The sequence below is a fragment of the Anabas testudineus genome, chromosome 18 (assembly GCF_900324465.2).
Source record: "Anabas testudineus chromosome 18, fAnaTes1.2, whole genome shotgun sequence".
NCBI lineage: Eukaryota > Metazoa > Chordata > Actinopteri > Anabantiformes > Anabantidae > Anabas > Anabas testudineus.
In genome coordinates this window covers 26,822,408-26,836,734 of record NC_046627.1, presented here as the reverse complement: position 1 = coordinate 26,836,734, position 14,327 = coordinate 26,822,408, and the positions used below count along the sequence as shown (strand labels likewise).

Here is a 14,327-nt window from a genome sequence, read left to right as displayed (position 1 = left end):
ACAGGGACCATATCCAGCCTCACCACACCATGTTCCATCCAGTTCACTGTGTTACACACTAAAACAGGATTGCATTTGCTATTTAGATGCAACCTCATTTTGTTCAGGATTGAACCAACTATATCCCTTATGAGTAGAAAAATAGAAAAGGAAGAAAGAAGAAGATTAGAGGTACTCTACAAGTAGGTAGGTGTCTGTATAGATCTAGTTTAAATAGATCTGGAGCCAGGTCTGTCAGGGTGCTACTGTGCAGGTGAGGATTCAGAACTCAACTCCTTATTCTTCAGTATGACAACACCGGCACCTCTTATAGTTTTACCTAGACCATCACAGCTTTCAGACAGCCTCACCAGAACCAAACAAATGCAGAATTTTCTTAGATTTTATTCAACAACTTTATGCAAATATGCACTGACGGAGTACAGACACAGTTGAAATAGGTTAGCTAGGTTTCTAAAACTCATATGGATAACTATACAGTATGATGTATGTTATTATATGTTAACTTTTTAAACTTAGTTTTATATGTGAAATTATGAAATCTTGGACCACATAACAGATCTAATTATTAAGTTATCACCAACTATATGTATAAGGAGGAATAATGTGACATTTGGTGAAATGCTAAACTGCAAAAGTCTCCTGCTGGTAGAGGAGATACAGGAGAAAAAAACATAATTTAGTTTTTACTTTGCATTCACAGAGGACCCATCAGAGGACCGCTGACCAATGTAAGAAATATCTGGAATTTTTGGTATATAAGAAAGTTGACCAAAACAAAAAAGCGAGGCCTGTATTTATAAAGACTGTTTCAGGAATATTACACATTTTAAAGAAGAACTAAAAATAGTCCTTCCTCAGATCAGGATACCGGAGCCATTTCTGAAGCTTCCCACACACCCTTTCAACAAGGAGTCAAAATATCACAGTTAAATACAATCATGTTGGTCATATACAGCTCTATCTATCACCACGACAACTCCAGGCTGGTCAGGACAGGTGTGATACTTTAAATTGCATAATATGTAGCATATATAAATAGTAATCAGATGGATGAGAGAGAGGGAGAGACAGAGAGAGAGAGTTTACATGGAGGTCAAGATCGCCTGAGGAGCAGTTGCCATCACTGGCTGAGAGGCCACGACTCCAGGTTGAGTCACCAGAAATTGTTGGTCACCCGTGTACACAGCCTGGGTAGTGATAAAAGTCATGGACTGTTTGTGTCTCTTGATCTCTCTGGCCATCTGGCACCAGGAGCAAATGTTACAGAAAGTGGTGTAAACACAGTCACCACACATGTCTCCCTGATCAGAGACACAAAGCATGAAAGTTACAGCCATGAAAAGTGAGACACACTCAATGAAGTTCTTGTTTTTTGTTGGTGTTTTTTTCTCACCTGGATTTTGTAGTGGTGACGCACTGCAACTCTCATGGACATGGACACAGGTGGAATGCATGTTGGGCAGAGCAACATCTGAAAAGCCAAAAACACCATGTCCAGCAGGGGGAGACAGAAACACTCTCCAAAGTCAGAGGCGGTTTTGCAGGCAAAGCAAGGTAAGCACCAGCTGGCAAAGCAACCTGGAACAAGGGTGAGACAATTCCACGATGATAACAGACCTTATCCGCAGAGGCAAAAAATGATTATTTATTTTTATTTTATTTATTTTTTTTTTGGGGGGGGGGGGGGGGGTGTTACAATACCTCAATGTGAGGTGTGGTCAAAATGCTCAGAAATAGGAAAAGATGCTTCTAAAGATTATTACCCAAAGAAAGAGGTACTGATTGTCTTTGGATTTTGTTAGCTGTTTACTCCCCATGAATATTGAATATTTCACTTTGGCTGTGCACAGTTTTTCTAAAGTCAAATTAGAAGTTCACAGAGTGGGTGTGTAGTGGGAGTACTCTGCAGTCTCTTGTTAAGTCTCGGATTTGTCACAGTCCTCAGACTCCTCTATAAAGTCTTCAGTCTTGACCAAATCCAGTTTTCGTGTGTGTGTGTGTGTGTGTGTGTGTGTGTGCGTGTGTAACCTAATACTGGCCACAAAGACGAGGATTTTACTAGCAAATATTGTACATGTACACAACAAAATTCTTCATGTTTAAATTTGAAATCTTGCTCTTTTACACAGTCCACCTAGACACTGTTCTAAGACTTGGTCCAGGCTCAAATATCAATTTATCAGTATGTGTAGGTACAGGCTGTGTTTTCAACCTATTCATGCTAATACATGTGAAAACACATGCATCAAACATCAAACACATAAGGAAACAGACATACAGATTTCCAAATCATCGAAGCAGTCACAGATGCCAGTGCTCCACTGATTAGACTGGACAGAGATCACAGTCGGAGACTGACGTGGCTGGTTGTTGATAACCACGTTCGTTGCCATCGTGATCGGTCAAATAAGGAAGGCCTAAAAATGAAAACATTTATTATTATTTTTTCCCCTGGGATTCTCTCTACATTAACTGCACGTTAGCAACGTTGACCCGAAGCCCAAATATGTGAACAGAGCTCCAGAGACACTCGCTCTTTCAGAAGCTTTCCTTCCTTGAATTGTTCTGTATCATGATATGGCTCAACACAATCCCCATCTCACTGTTCACACCATCCACTCATGTACCTGACATATACTTTGAGCTGGTGACAGCTGCTCACAGTGGATTAAATTAGATTTTACAGGAATATCACACAGAACTGTGTGTAGCTGTTGCATATATGCCATTAAAATATAATCAGTTCAAGCCCAGTGTTAGCTTTGAAATTCTTAATTAATAGTTTAATTTCAATGAGGACTCACCTGATGTTGGAGCCTCTGTGTGGACGCCGTGGTTTGATCACACAGAGTGAAAGTTGGTATTTAAAGCATCAAAGCATGTTTTGACTTTGGTTGATTTGCATGTTTGGTTTGCATATAGAATAGAGCGCTCAGAGATTCACTGGTTTCACCTTCACAAAGACTGTACAAGAGTTTTTTGCACCACTCTAGAAAACTCACATACATTGTTTAAAAAACTAAATATTTGAATGTGAGCAGATAAAAGACATTTAAACAGATTGGAAAAAATATTAAAAAGTTGTAAATGTTTAATAACAATTGCATGTATCTCCCACACACAGTAAAGGTAGTCAATAACTGTAGTCCTGTGCAATGAATTATCCCAGTGGTAAGCAAATATCTAGGAAGTGACAGGTGGGGAATCTTTATTAGTGCAGCAGTGCTCTTCACTGTCACTACAGTGCTTTTATTACCCTCATGTAGTGATCTTTATACAGCTTCCTGGTCACATTTCACTGAGGCAGATGTCTTTGAACCAGGACACAACTCAGCTGAATCGAGTGGCCCTGTGTTCTACCAAACAGCATGACCAGACTGGGAACGAAGAGGCTCTGATGAGGGTTGATGGCGTTGGTAAGGATAATAACGACACACCTATCTGTTCTATCTTTGCCCACATGTTGATGAGGGTATTGGGGTTGTTCCTCGAGTTGATCTCTTTTGCTGTCTGACTCCAAGTTCAGGGCCCACGGGTGAAGGCATAGATGTAGTCGTTGTTCCCTGCGAGGTCGGAGAATCAACTCAATGGGTTTAGAGCTTTGGGATGCAGAATGTAAAACGTGCACACAAAGTGCACTCACAGCAGCCACTGGATAAAACAAATGCATCCGGATCGTGCATTGACTTACAGCTACTGCTCCATTAAAGCTGATTTTTTGAATACTGTTATTAATCTTTGTCACGTCTGTCTAAACAAATCAGCTGGAACAAAGGAACCCTCTGAAACGACCACACTCCATGAATTGCTGGATGTTGAACATAAATACACTCTGTGACCAAGGTTGAAAAGGTTTAGGACTGATGACAGATCCGATAACAATACATGTGTGACTGTGACTTTTATACCCGTAGATGTAGGTGAGCATTTGTTTACCACAAAAAAGCCTCGTAAACCCCAACGGATTGACATTTTCTTTGAACTGGAGTTTAAGATTGCATCATGTCTGTACCGCAGTGCCATATCTCTGGCACATTAACACTCAAAACAAGTTAGAAAGTTTCAGAATATCAAGAGATTTCATATCTCAGATTATCTGAGGATACCGTTGGTTGGCATCAAATGGAGCATTAAAAATACTAATGCACAAAAGTGGCCAATTGTATTTCACTACTCCTACTCGTCTCCAATCTGCCATCTGCTGGGATTCCTAAACACAGATCAGCCTAAGTAATGAACATGTTTTTCTATTTTGAGCACAAAAGAGAGATTTACAGCAAGTGCTTGTCTCATCATCTGTTAGAAAGAATTGTACCTATTATCCATTCGTATTTTACAAAATCAAAAAAGCGCACATACGCTGTGACAGCACAGATACCAGAGGACCAGTGGCTGGATCCAGTGGTCTTGGACTGACCCGTCTTTATAGAGGTGATGTGAATATAAAACAGCTGAAAACATTTCCTACAGTGTATCAGAAAAATATGAAGTCAGTATCTATGAAGCGAATAACTTATATTGATTCTGATTACATCGCTCTTTCTAGACCTTGGCCTGAATAGAAGGTGACGGGACAGCAGTGAATGCCTGTCACTGGTGGTCCAGTCTGGCATGCCTCCAAATGTAGGGCCCCTTACCTCACATTTAACGTGCTCCAGTCAGTTCTTACTGTAGATGGAGATAGGTGATAAAAACAATGTAGAATGTTCTGTACCACAGTGACATGTGGCTCTGTGCCTTTGTTTAACTGTTCCTCATCACATCCACTGAGAAGCTGTTGATTCGTTCATTTCCTTGGATTCACGTCTCCCTATTGTTTGCAGATTAGCAATTCTACAGTTGATGTTTTAATAGAATTCATTCAGAGAATTCAGCTCTAAATATTTGGATCCTGGATCTCAACCAAAAGGCCACTTTGAACTCTGAGGGCAGGTGTAGGGATTGGAGCTAGGAAATGGAATAATAGAATACATTAAATACTTTATTTTTTGAGTAATCACGAAGGTTGGAAAAGTAAATGTTTTCTTTCAACAACTTTGTCTGTTGCCAAAACTACTAGATGATTTGACGGATTTCTAGTAAGTGGTTGTCATCCTTTGTTGGTCATCCTGACACAAATTATACATAAAGTATAAAACATGAATGAGCAAAATCAGAAAACCAAGATTTGTCTTATGGTATCAGGGTGTAATATATATATTAGATAATATATTATTGTAATATTAAATGTTAAACATTAAGGAGAGTTTGCACTATAAATGTTTTCCTAAAAGTGCAAGCCCTCAGGCAGCAATAACAGTTTAATGTCTGTACAACCATTTCTGCAGTGTACAGTCACATCCATGTCAAACCAATGTCCACATGTGACACTGTCCCATTGGACGCTAAAATGTTTTAGGAAAAACTTCCTAACTTTTATTTATTTCTGAGCAGCACATAACTTTTACTCTCTGTAATATAAAATAGAGAGAAACAAGAAAATGCAATCTGTTTATTTATAGTCAACGTGTAGAATTACAGTATAAAGTAAAGCACAATCATCAAAACCTCAAAAGCTACTTAGTTACTCTAATTAACCTACAAAATGAATCCTGCTCTAATGAAACTATTTTATTAAAGGTCTTTAAAACCTTTACCCTTCTCTCTGTGGGACACAACTGTGTCCCTACTGAGTACAGTGAGGTAACAGGGAGTGTCTGCAGACCAGAGGAAGTTTGATTAAATCAAGTCTTTTACTCTGGAGGACAGCCTGCAGCAGAGGCTGGAGGAGACTGGAGCATTAGTTGTGTCTAGACCAAGTGCGCCCCCTGCAGGGAGATCAGTGCACTGTATCTGGCTGACGAGGAGGAAGAGGAGGCGTGGGATGCTGCTCTTCTCTTCAGTTCTCTGGAGATCTGGAGCCAAGATAGCGGATAGCAACAGCATCCATACAGGCAGTCGCTCCACACACTCCCCTGTAAGACACAGAGAGGCCTGAACACGGGTGGGAGGCTCGAACAAAAGGTGAACATTTGCATTTAGGTGCAGAGAAGACGTTTTTACTGATATACAAAGCTGCAGTTTATTGTTTTATTTTATTATTATGAGCATATATGTAATTAGTAGCATTACTCGTGGTGAGTTTCACAGAAATCTACAGTAAAATATTGTAGGACAAACGAACAGAAGACAAACAAAAGCATGTTGGCAGTCTCTGTGTTAGTGTAACAAGAAGAATCATGCTCTTCTGTTTCTTTAATATTCCCTCTCTGAGGACAATAAAGTCTTTGCTCTTAGCAACAGCATCCAGGATGAGGAGCATGTCAGTAATGTCAAGCTGGAATTGTTGGTGGGTGAGATTTGATAAATCAATAAAGTCTGAGAGACACAGTAAGAAGGCAGCCTCTAGTTGTTCCATGTGCAGCCTGTGCATGTGATTTCTCCTTCTTCTGATACTGAGTCAGCACTGCCACTCAGAGCCAAACTACGTGCTTCTGTAAGCTTGGATTTCTTATTATTATTTCTAGCTTCATCACTGTACTTACCTAATATCAACTTCTCAAAAGAAAGAACAGTCTTAGTTTTTGGTGGCGTCACAATGCGTTAGTGAACTTTACCAACAGGATGACCTTAGCTATGTGCTGGTACACAGCCTCATGAGAGCAAAGCAGAACTGTGACAAATATCTCAATATTTAACTCACACTTTCTCTCTCTCTTGCACTGCCTCGCCTGTGAATTCAGTGTGGGAGGGCGACATTAACAACTAAAATGATCAATCCATCCCCCCACCATCAGTGTAGGTGTGGGGATTTCAATGCAAGGTGCAACATGTCATGTGAAGTTTGTATGACAATAAGTACAGCATCTCACCTGTTTTTGATTCATTTATAGTGAAGTCAACGTCCTGTGAGAAGTTAAATAAACTTCATGGTAAGTTCAATTATAAAAAGGAAAAAAAGAGTTGTGATACTGTGGTCAACGTGATGATCACATGCTGAGCTGCCTCACTTTAAAAACTTGCTGAAAACAGAACCTTTTCCGGACCTTTCTCTACACTTAAATCTTTCCCTGCACTTAAAACCTAAAAAAATCACTTGCACAAATACCCCATGTACCTGAAGCAGTGCTTCCTAGAGCACTTTACTTTATACTTCTTCTCCTTGGCTTAGATATTTGCTTGCCTTATACCTTGGAAGTCACTCTGAATAAAATATGGCGTCTGCCATATACTGTAACTAAATGTCTAAATGTAAATGTAAATTGGCCAATTTAAAATAGCACCAGGGCTCCTTTCCCATGGAGACATGCTTTAAGTAATACATCCAGAATGTGGTTTAGCGTTAGTTATTTAGATGGAAGCATATTATTACTATTAGACTTACTTTTTTTGTAAGGGATATAATAATAACCATAAAAATGTCCATTTGATGCACAGTACCAGAGTGAGCTTAAAGGTACGTTTCATCTGCAGTCCCTTGGGTTCTCCTAGCGCTACATCTACAACATACAACATACATAAGTTACCAGTGCTGTGTGATCATGTGCACGACCGCAACCCTCATACCATCACAGATGCTGGCTTTTGAACTGTGTTATATATACACAGACCTGGAAAAAATAGTTGATACTAAGAAAAACATACTTTGGTCACTGAAATACCAACTGAAACTGAAACTAGTAATTGTACTAATTTTATTAGTACTTGTAAGTAAGTAATAATAAATATAAAATGACTAATAATTAACTTATTAAAATCAGACATTGCTTTTGAGTTAATTTTTATTCCATTTTTATTGTTTAATAATTTTTTATTAAACAAGTTTCAGGTTGTCTCAGTGACACTTGTGAGGGTTTTTCCACAAATCAAGAACTTTCCAAATGGCGCTCGTCACTTCTACAGAATCTACAGTTTAATTCTCATGATATACACTGTTATGTTGTCTCCTTCCACCCATGAGAAGATTGTTGTCTTGCCTTACAAACAACCTACATGCTGGGACTTGTTTTCATAAGAACTCCTGGCACCTTCCCTAGCTCCTGCTCTGCAGTATTGACAGCGATCCACGGCCCACTCCACCTCCAGAGAAGCCAACATTACCAACCACCTCCTTCTCTCCGATGGCAGCTCTCCAGCTTCTGCCTGCCTGGCCTCCAACCACTCCCACCTCCTGCCTTATCTCTGCTTCTCTTCACTGTCCCAGAAACAATCCACTGTCAAACTCATACTTTGGACCTGGCATGCACTGTTTTCTATGTGCAACATCTGTTTTGTATTGGCTGGGTTCACTGGTCAGTGACGGAGACCTGATGTCTGTTGAGATCTGTGGTCATGCAGGCAGGTGTATGAGTTACTCAGTGTGGATAAACAAGCACAACAGTGGAGCAGTGAGTGGGCAGCCTGAGCAGCTTGCAGCCAGCTAAAGGCACTAGCATTTTTTTATACTTTTTTATAGTTGTATTGCAAACATATTAATTAAATAAGTATGTCCTGATTTCACTGCATCCTGAGCATCTACCTAAAGTTTATCTGATCACCACTTCATCCACTGTAGTCTCAAACCATTGCCTGCATTGCTAAAGTAATAAACAGTGTGATTAGATGCACCCACTGATTTGCATTTATTTCCCATGTGTGCTGTTATTGTGTTTTCATCACATCACATCACAGAGACATCTTCATCTCCTCAGCAGCAATCATAAGTATTCAAAGCTCCAGCAGCTCTGTGTAACTGAGCTGTGGACACAATGTGATATAAATGAAAGCAATCAGCTGCATTGCTCGAGACGGTGTTTATCACCACCACAGGGTGCACTGCACTGAAGGAGTCTAACCTCAGACTTAACTCTCACATTCCTACTTTAAAGTGGAAAACTTCTCAAGCTAACACTGACTTATTTATGGTCCCTTAATATCTTAATAATCACATACTCTCCGCTATTTCTATTCCTCTATTTCTATGGCATGAATATAGTTAAAGCACTTCTTTTTTATCACCCTTCCAGTACAGCTAAATCATGCTTTGTCACATGTATGCTCACATTAACCATGCAGATCAATCAACTGTCATAATGTGGCCCCTCACGGGACCCTTCATCAGTTTTGATGAATACCAGTTCCCTTCATTTAATAAAGCAGCAAAACCTTTGTGGGATTCTACTGTAAAAGTGTCAGCAGCAAAACAGCTGACTACAATTTCTAAAATGACAGAAATTCAATCAAGCAATTAATCATTTAAAAATCATATTTGTAGGATAGAGTCATCAAAATTTGACCAGCTTTAAACTCTCACCACCACTAATATGAGCACATTAGAATATCACCTGGAATAATGTTGTGCATCCCTCGTGTATAGAGTTCAGAAAATGAAGGACAAACAGGACTGAAACTGCTCTGAACCTTTCATCAGATTTTCTTTATTGCTCTGTCCATCTGTTTTCCTTCTAATGCAGTGTGGTATGATGCCTTGCAGGTAATGTACACTTTAATTCATGGACGTTTATCATTTCTGCCACCACCCCAAAGTAAATAGAAAGTATTCATTACAAAATTACATTCAACAGTGTCAAAATGACTATGTCCAATCCACCAATCCAACTCAGAAGTATGTTGGATTGAGTATATTGCTGCTGACAATATAATAATTTTGTGTTATTTTCTTATTGTTATCATGTACTACCTGTATACCGAACCGTTCCCTGACAGAAGCCCTCATGGCGAGAGAGGCTGGTGATACACAGCCAATACAGTCGAGCAGTGGCAGGCAGGGACACGCACCTACTGCACTGGTCACTTTACAGGTGAACACTGGGAGGCAGCAAAGGGCAAAGCAGCCTGAATACACACACACACACACACACACACACATACACACACACACACACACATACACACACACACACACACACATACACACACACACACACACACATACACACATACACAGCTGGTCAACTCAAAGTACACAAAATGTAACTGCGGATAAATGTTCAAAATATCAATGTTGAATATTCAATATAATGCATCTTGCTGACATTCAGCAGAAACAGTCAGATATTTTGCATTATACCACGTGCACTACTTACAGTCTCCCATGTCTTTATAGCACTCACACAGACCAGTGCTCCATTGTCCCGACTGAACCCTGCTCTCCGGCTGGACCTTGACCACCTGGAGATGTTTTGACACGGCTGAGCCGGTCATCTTCTCCAGTAAAATAAAAGGGGGGACACAATGAAAATGCTGTATCATGCAATTAGAAATGAACTGTCATAATGAGGGAAACTGATCATTCGAACTGATTAATAACTCAGTTTCATTATGTATCAACAAGTCCACCACGTGATTGACCATGTCGTTTGTTTATTCCACACTCTAAATCAGCTGTTTCTTTAAACTCTACCATTCAAATCAATTCAGAACTTATAAACATGACTCCATCTTAAAATAATAAATACAGTTTTTCCAATTTAGTCATTTGGAAATGTGTCTCAGAGGCTAGACTTCATTTGAAGTACAAATTTGCAGAGATGGAGAGATATTGGCTGAGGTATACCTGACCTATAATTTTGAGTCATAACCAAAACACATGACACTCACAGGAAACCAGCATCTCAGCCAAAAGATAAGAGTGATCAGATCTAGTGAGGTGCTTACTCTGCGGAGTGAAAGATTCCATTACTTTTGCAAGTGTGGCTCAGAGCCAGTGTGTTGAACAAATACCTGACTTGACCCTGAAATCTAACTGAAAATATGTAAGCTGTCGCGTTTTGATAAAGAATAGATGACTTACCATCCGAATCCTTGGGAAACAGAGTACTGGGAACTGCTTTGTTGTGTTTGCTTTGCTTTTCTCTCTTTCTGTCGTCTCACTTTGACTTTCACATGGGTCTGTGGATTTTGCTCGGCTGCAGTGTTTTGGTGTAAATATGAAAATGTCAGATAAGATACATAACAAAGCCACTGACTGCTGACTTAGACTATGTGGACTCCTCAGTGAGCGATTAGTCAGCTAGTCGGTGCACAGTGCACACGTACAGTGAGGTCAATTTCACTTCATCAGTTCCTCCACTGGACACGTAGAAAAGAAAATGCCATCAGCACTTTTATAAATCAGCAATAAAGTTCATTAGGAGTTGTAGTTTTAGGATTTAGGATTCTGTTCAAACATGTATTAGAATTCATCTGAAGCTGAGATATTAGGTTAACAATGGAATTTTGTCATATGAAGTTGCACCATATGTAGTTGTTTCCAGAAACCGTTCTCACTCAAGCACTGTAACACAAAATATGCCTCTATGGTGATATCAGATATCTCACTGTCCTGATGGGGTTGGATTCACTCTGCCGGGGCCTTTCTTGATCTCTATTAACTATTGAAGTGAGTATCCTTTAATGTTGTAGAACTAGCGACAACTAAACTTGGCTGAAGGCTCCAGTAGAATGAATCCTACTGTACCCTATACCGCAAAACCTGATCCGATTGTCCATGAACAGAGGCGTCATTCATGGTAGGTGAAAGGTAGATCTACCACATCTACACAAAATTCAAGCCCAGACTACTGAGTAGAAGGTAGGGGAAGGGGCTTTCCTAATGTTGTTGTTTATACCTGAAGATATGACATTAGCGCCACACAAGATATGACATGTCATGAGCTACCAGCATCTCCTGTAGCTCTTTTTCCATGTTTCCAGTCTTTGGGCTACACTAAACTAGCCAACCGCCACCGTACAAAATGCACACAAACAAAGAAGCAAATCAAACTCAATGCAATGGAAAAATGCCTTTATTTACAATATGGGACAGACATCTATAGAATATAGGTAGAACACGGAAAATATGATGCCTAACGTGATAAAATGTCATGTTGTGACCTAGTGACACGATGACATGACTTAATGAAATGATTCACAACATATGATACTGCAGTTATACATTAGGGTGATTTGATTTTCTGTAATGAGATATGATCACGAGCTGTTCAGCTGTACAAAGTCCTTTGCTCTTGGCTCTTGGCTCCTCCTCATTCAGCTTCATACCAAGGACATTGGCAAACCATGATGCCAGGACCTGCAGACTACCTGAAACTCTACAGATGAAGAGGAAAAACAAAACGCAGCACGTTAAATACGTGAACTGAATATTAGCACAGAAAAGAGACACGTCTCAAGCTCACACCCACTCACAGTCGCATTTGACTTACTGTGTCGGTTTCTTTTGCTGCAGAGGCACTTGGCCAGGTCCGTCTCCTGAATATTATTTTTGACACGACACCTAATTTTGCCATTTTGAAGACCTGCAATGAGAACAGAAGCGGTCACAGAAGGTCACGCTTGAAAAAATGTGTTTGTCTGCGTCACTTGGCAGCATAGCTTTGTGCATAATGTTTGACCAAATGTTTAACCAGAAAAACGACCAGTGGACATTCACCTCTGCACCCACACTCGCGGACACGAAATCTAGATGAAGCTGCACAGAGTGGGAAAACAAATAGTAAAGAATTATTTGTGTGTAACAATAAAACATTACTCAGCAACTGCTTGCAACATTTCCTATAAAATACAACTTCATTTAGTGTATATATTTCAAGCCAAAATGGTTATTTAACTTCATTGTATAATGATAATATGAACAAAAATATCAGATGTTTACCTGTGCTGTCAGAGATATCAATCAGAATGAGGAGCAGGAGAGTAACAGCAATGATCTTGGACATGATAGCAGCGGGTTTGATCCGTTCAGGACAAGGTGTCTGAATAGTTCTACAGGAAATGTGAAACTTGGATAATTATATACCAGCCCAGAAAGTCCACGTCCACGTGGGTCTGCAGAGGCTGCTTTACTGGCAGATCAGTCTCAACAAGTCAATGGGGGGATTTTTTTTTGTTTTGTTTGTTTTATTTCCTCAACTGTGCAAGACGATTTAGAAAATGCGATAAACATGGAGGTAGCACTAGCACATTCTCACACAGGTATAGAGTGGGAGTTTTCATGTAATCTTTTTTAGTCGAATGAGACGTGACCACTGACGCTATGGTTCAGCTGTCCTCTCCTGGACATGGGGATCTTAAAAATTAAGACTTAAAATCTTGCACATACACCTCATGAAACGGAGACAGGTCTTCCTAGAGCCTTTTACCTTACAGATCGTCTCCTTGGTTTAGATATTGGCTTGCCTTCTAGCTGGATGAAAGCGTAATTACAATGTGTAATTATAAATGTAAGATCAAGCAGAAACCTATGTGTGAATTAAAAAAATTGAAAAGATGATTACTGAAGAGACAATAGTTTCATAAGTACATGTAATCTCTGCGTCAAATCGTCCATTTGACTTAGCTTTTACTGCCAAAATTCAGTGGGATATTGTGCATTTGATTCCATTCATTTGACAGCTGTAGTTTTAAGTTACTTTAAAATACAAAAATCACGAGCAGAAGAAGTTGTAAAGTGGTCTACCTGTAATGAGAATGGTTCCACTTGGGATGAGGTTGAAGTAGATTGAATGAAAAGGACAGTAACAGAGAGAGTATTTAGTGCTGCCGTCTGCACATGTTGATGATTTATGTTTATATGAGCTGTAAGTTAACATGTTGGATGTTGTTTATTTTTTTGTTATATATGTATCATGTGAAGTCCGGTGAAGTCTCCCTCAGTGTTATTAGCCACTTTGGCCAGGCTGCTATACCACACCTATGGAAAGGTTCTTACATCAGCGTCTTTGTCTTCACTGTATTAATTCAACCTCATACTTCTGTCCAAACCCACAGCTCAGTGTGTGCAATGTCCCTCAAAGAAAGACCTTTGGGGTGATATGTCAATCTGTCAAACCCCCCCAGAACTTGAACATGATTTCTCAATTTCTGTCTAAATCTGATTACTGACAGGTGTCATAGGTCGGGTTCAGGTATTCACACTTTAACTGTCATACAATATCATACTGTCTGCTGTACAGGCCCATTGTGTATTAGTTTCTTCTTTATTTAAATTGTAGGATGCATTTTGTGTTCTATCATGAAGACATGACATGATACATGTCCTCAATGGAGCTGTGTGTATAAGTTGCCTGTGCCTCAATTAATCCAGAAGTGACTCATTTATTTCTAAAACCGACATTTTTTGCAACACAATAAAAAGCAAAGGTCAAGTCAAAACACATGACAAATCTGTTGTTTATGTGTAATCCTCATGTGTGCGCTCTGTGGATTGCACTTGATGAGGTCAAGATGAGGCCTCACAGAGATAAGTGGATGTGGTCAATGTAAGGAAACCATGAGGAAACACCAGTTATTGGTGAAACAGACTCTAACGTTACACTGGGACAGTTTCAGAGACACCATTCAACAAG

General features: G+C 39.7%; 2 protein-coding genes across 3 annotated transcripts; both read right to left on the bottom strand.

The window, feature by feature from the left end:
* Positions 1-374: 374 nt before the first annotated feature.
* LOC113157712 (cornifelin-like) lies at positions 375-3,014 on the bottom strand. Its single transcript, XM_026353318.1, has 4 exons — positions 2,808-3,014; positions 2,282-2,420; positions 1,397-1,581; positions 375-1,304 (listed from the first exon to the last, which is right to left on the bottom strand). Exons 2-4 carry the CDS (start codon positions 2,394-2,396, stop codon positions 1,086-1,088), a joined length of 519 nt encoding a protein of 172 aa, XP_026209103.1. The 5' UTR covers positions 2,397-2,420; positions 2,808-3,014; the 3' UTR covers positions 375-1,085.
* Positions 3,015-5,479: 2,465 nt separating this feature from the next.
* Positions 5,480-10,911, bottom strand: LOC113157073 (placenta-specific gene 8 protein-like). 2 transcript variants are annotated; one of them, XM_026352312.1, is made up of 4 exons: positions 10,775-10,911; positions 10,068-10,188; positions 9,662-9,816; positions 5,480-5,957 (listed from the first exon to the last, which is right to left on the bottom strand). In XM_026352312.1, exons 1-4 carry the CDS (start codon positions 10,775-10,777, stop codon positions 5,793-5,795), a joined length of 444 nt encoding a protein of 147 aa, XP_026208097.1. In that variant the 5' UTR covers positions 10,778-10,911; the 3' UTR covers positions 5,480-5,792. The 2 variants fall into 2 exon arrangements, with proteins under 2 accessions (XP_026208097.1, XP_026208098.1); XM_026352313.1 differs by having other exon boundaries at positions 10,068-10,185; positions 10,775-10,909.
* Positions 10,912-14,327: the final 3,416 nt, after the last annotated feature.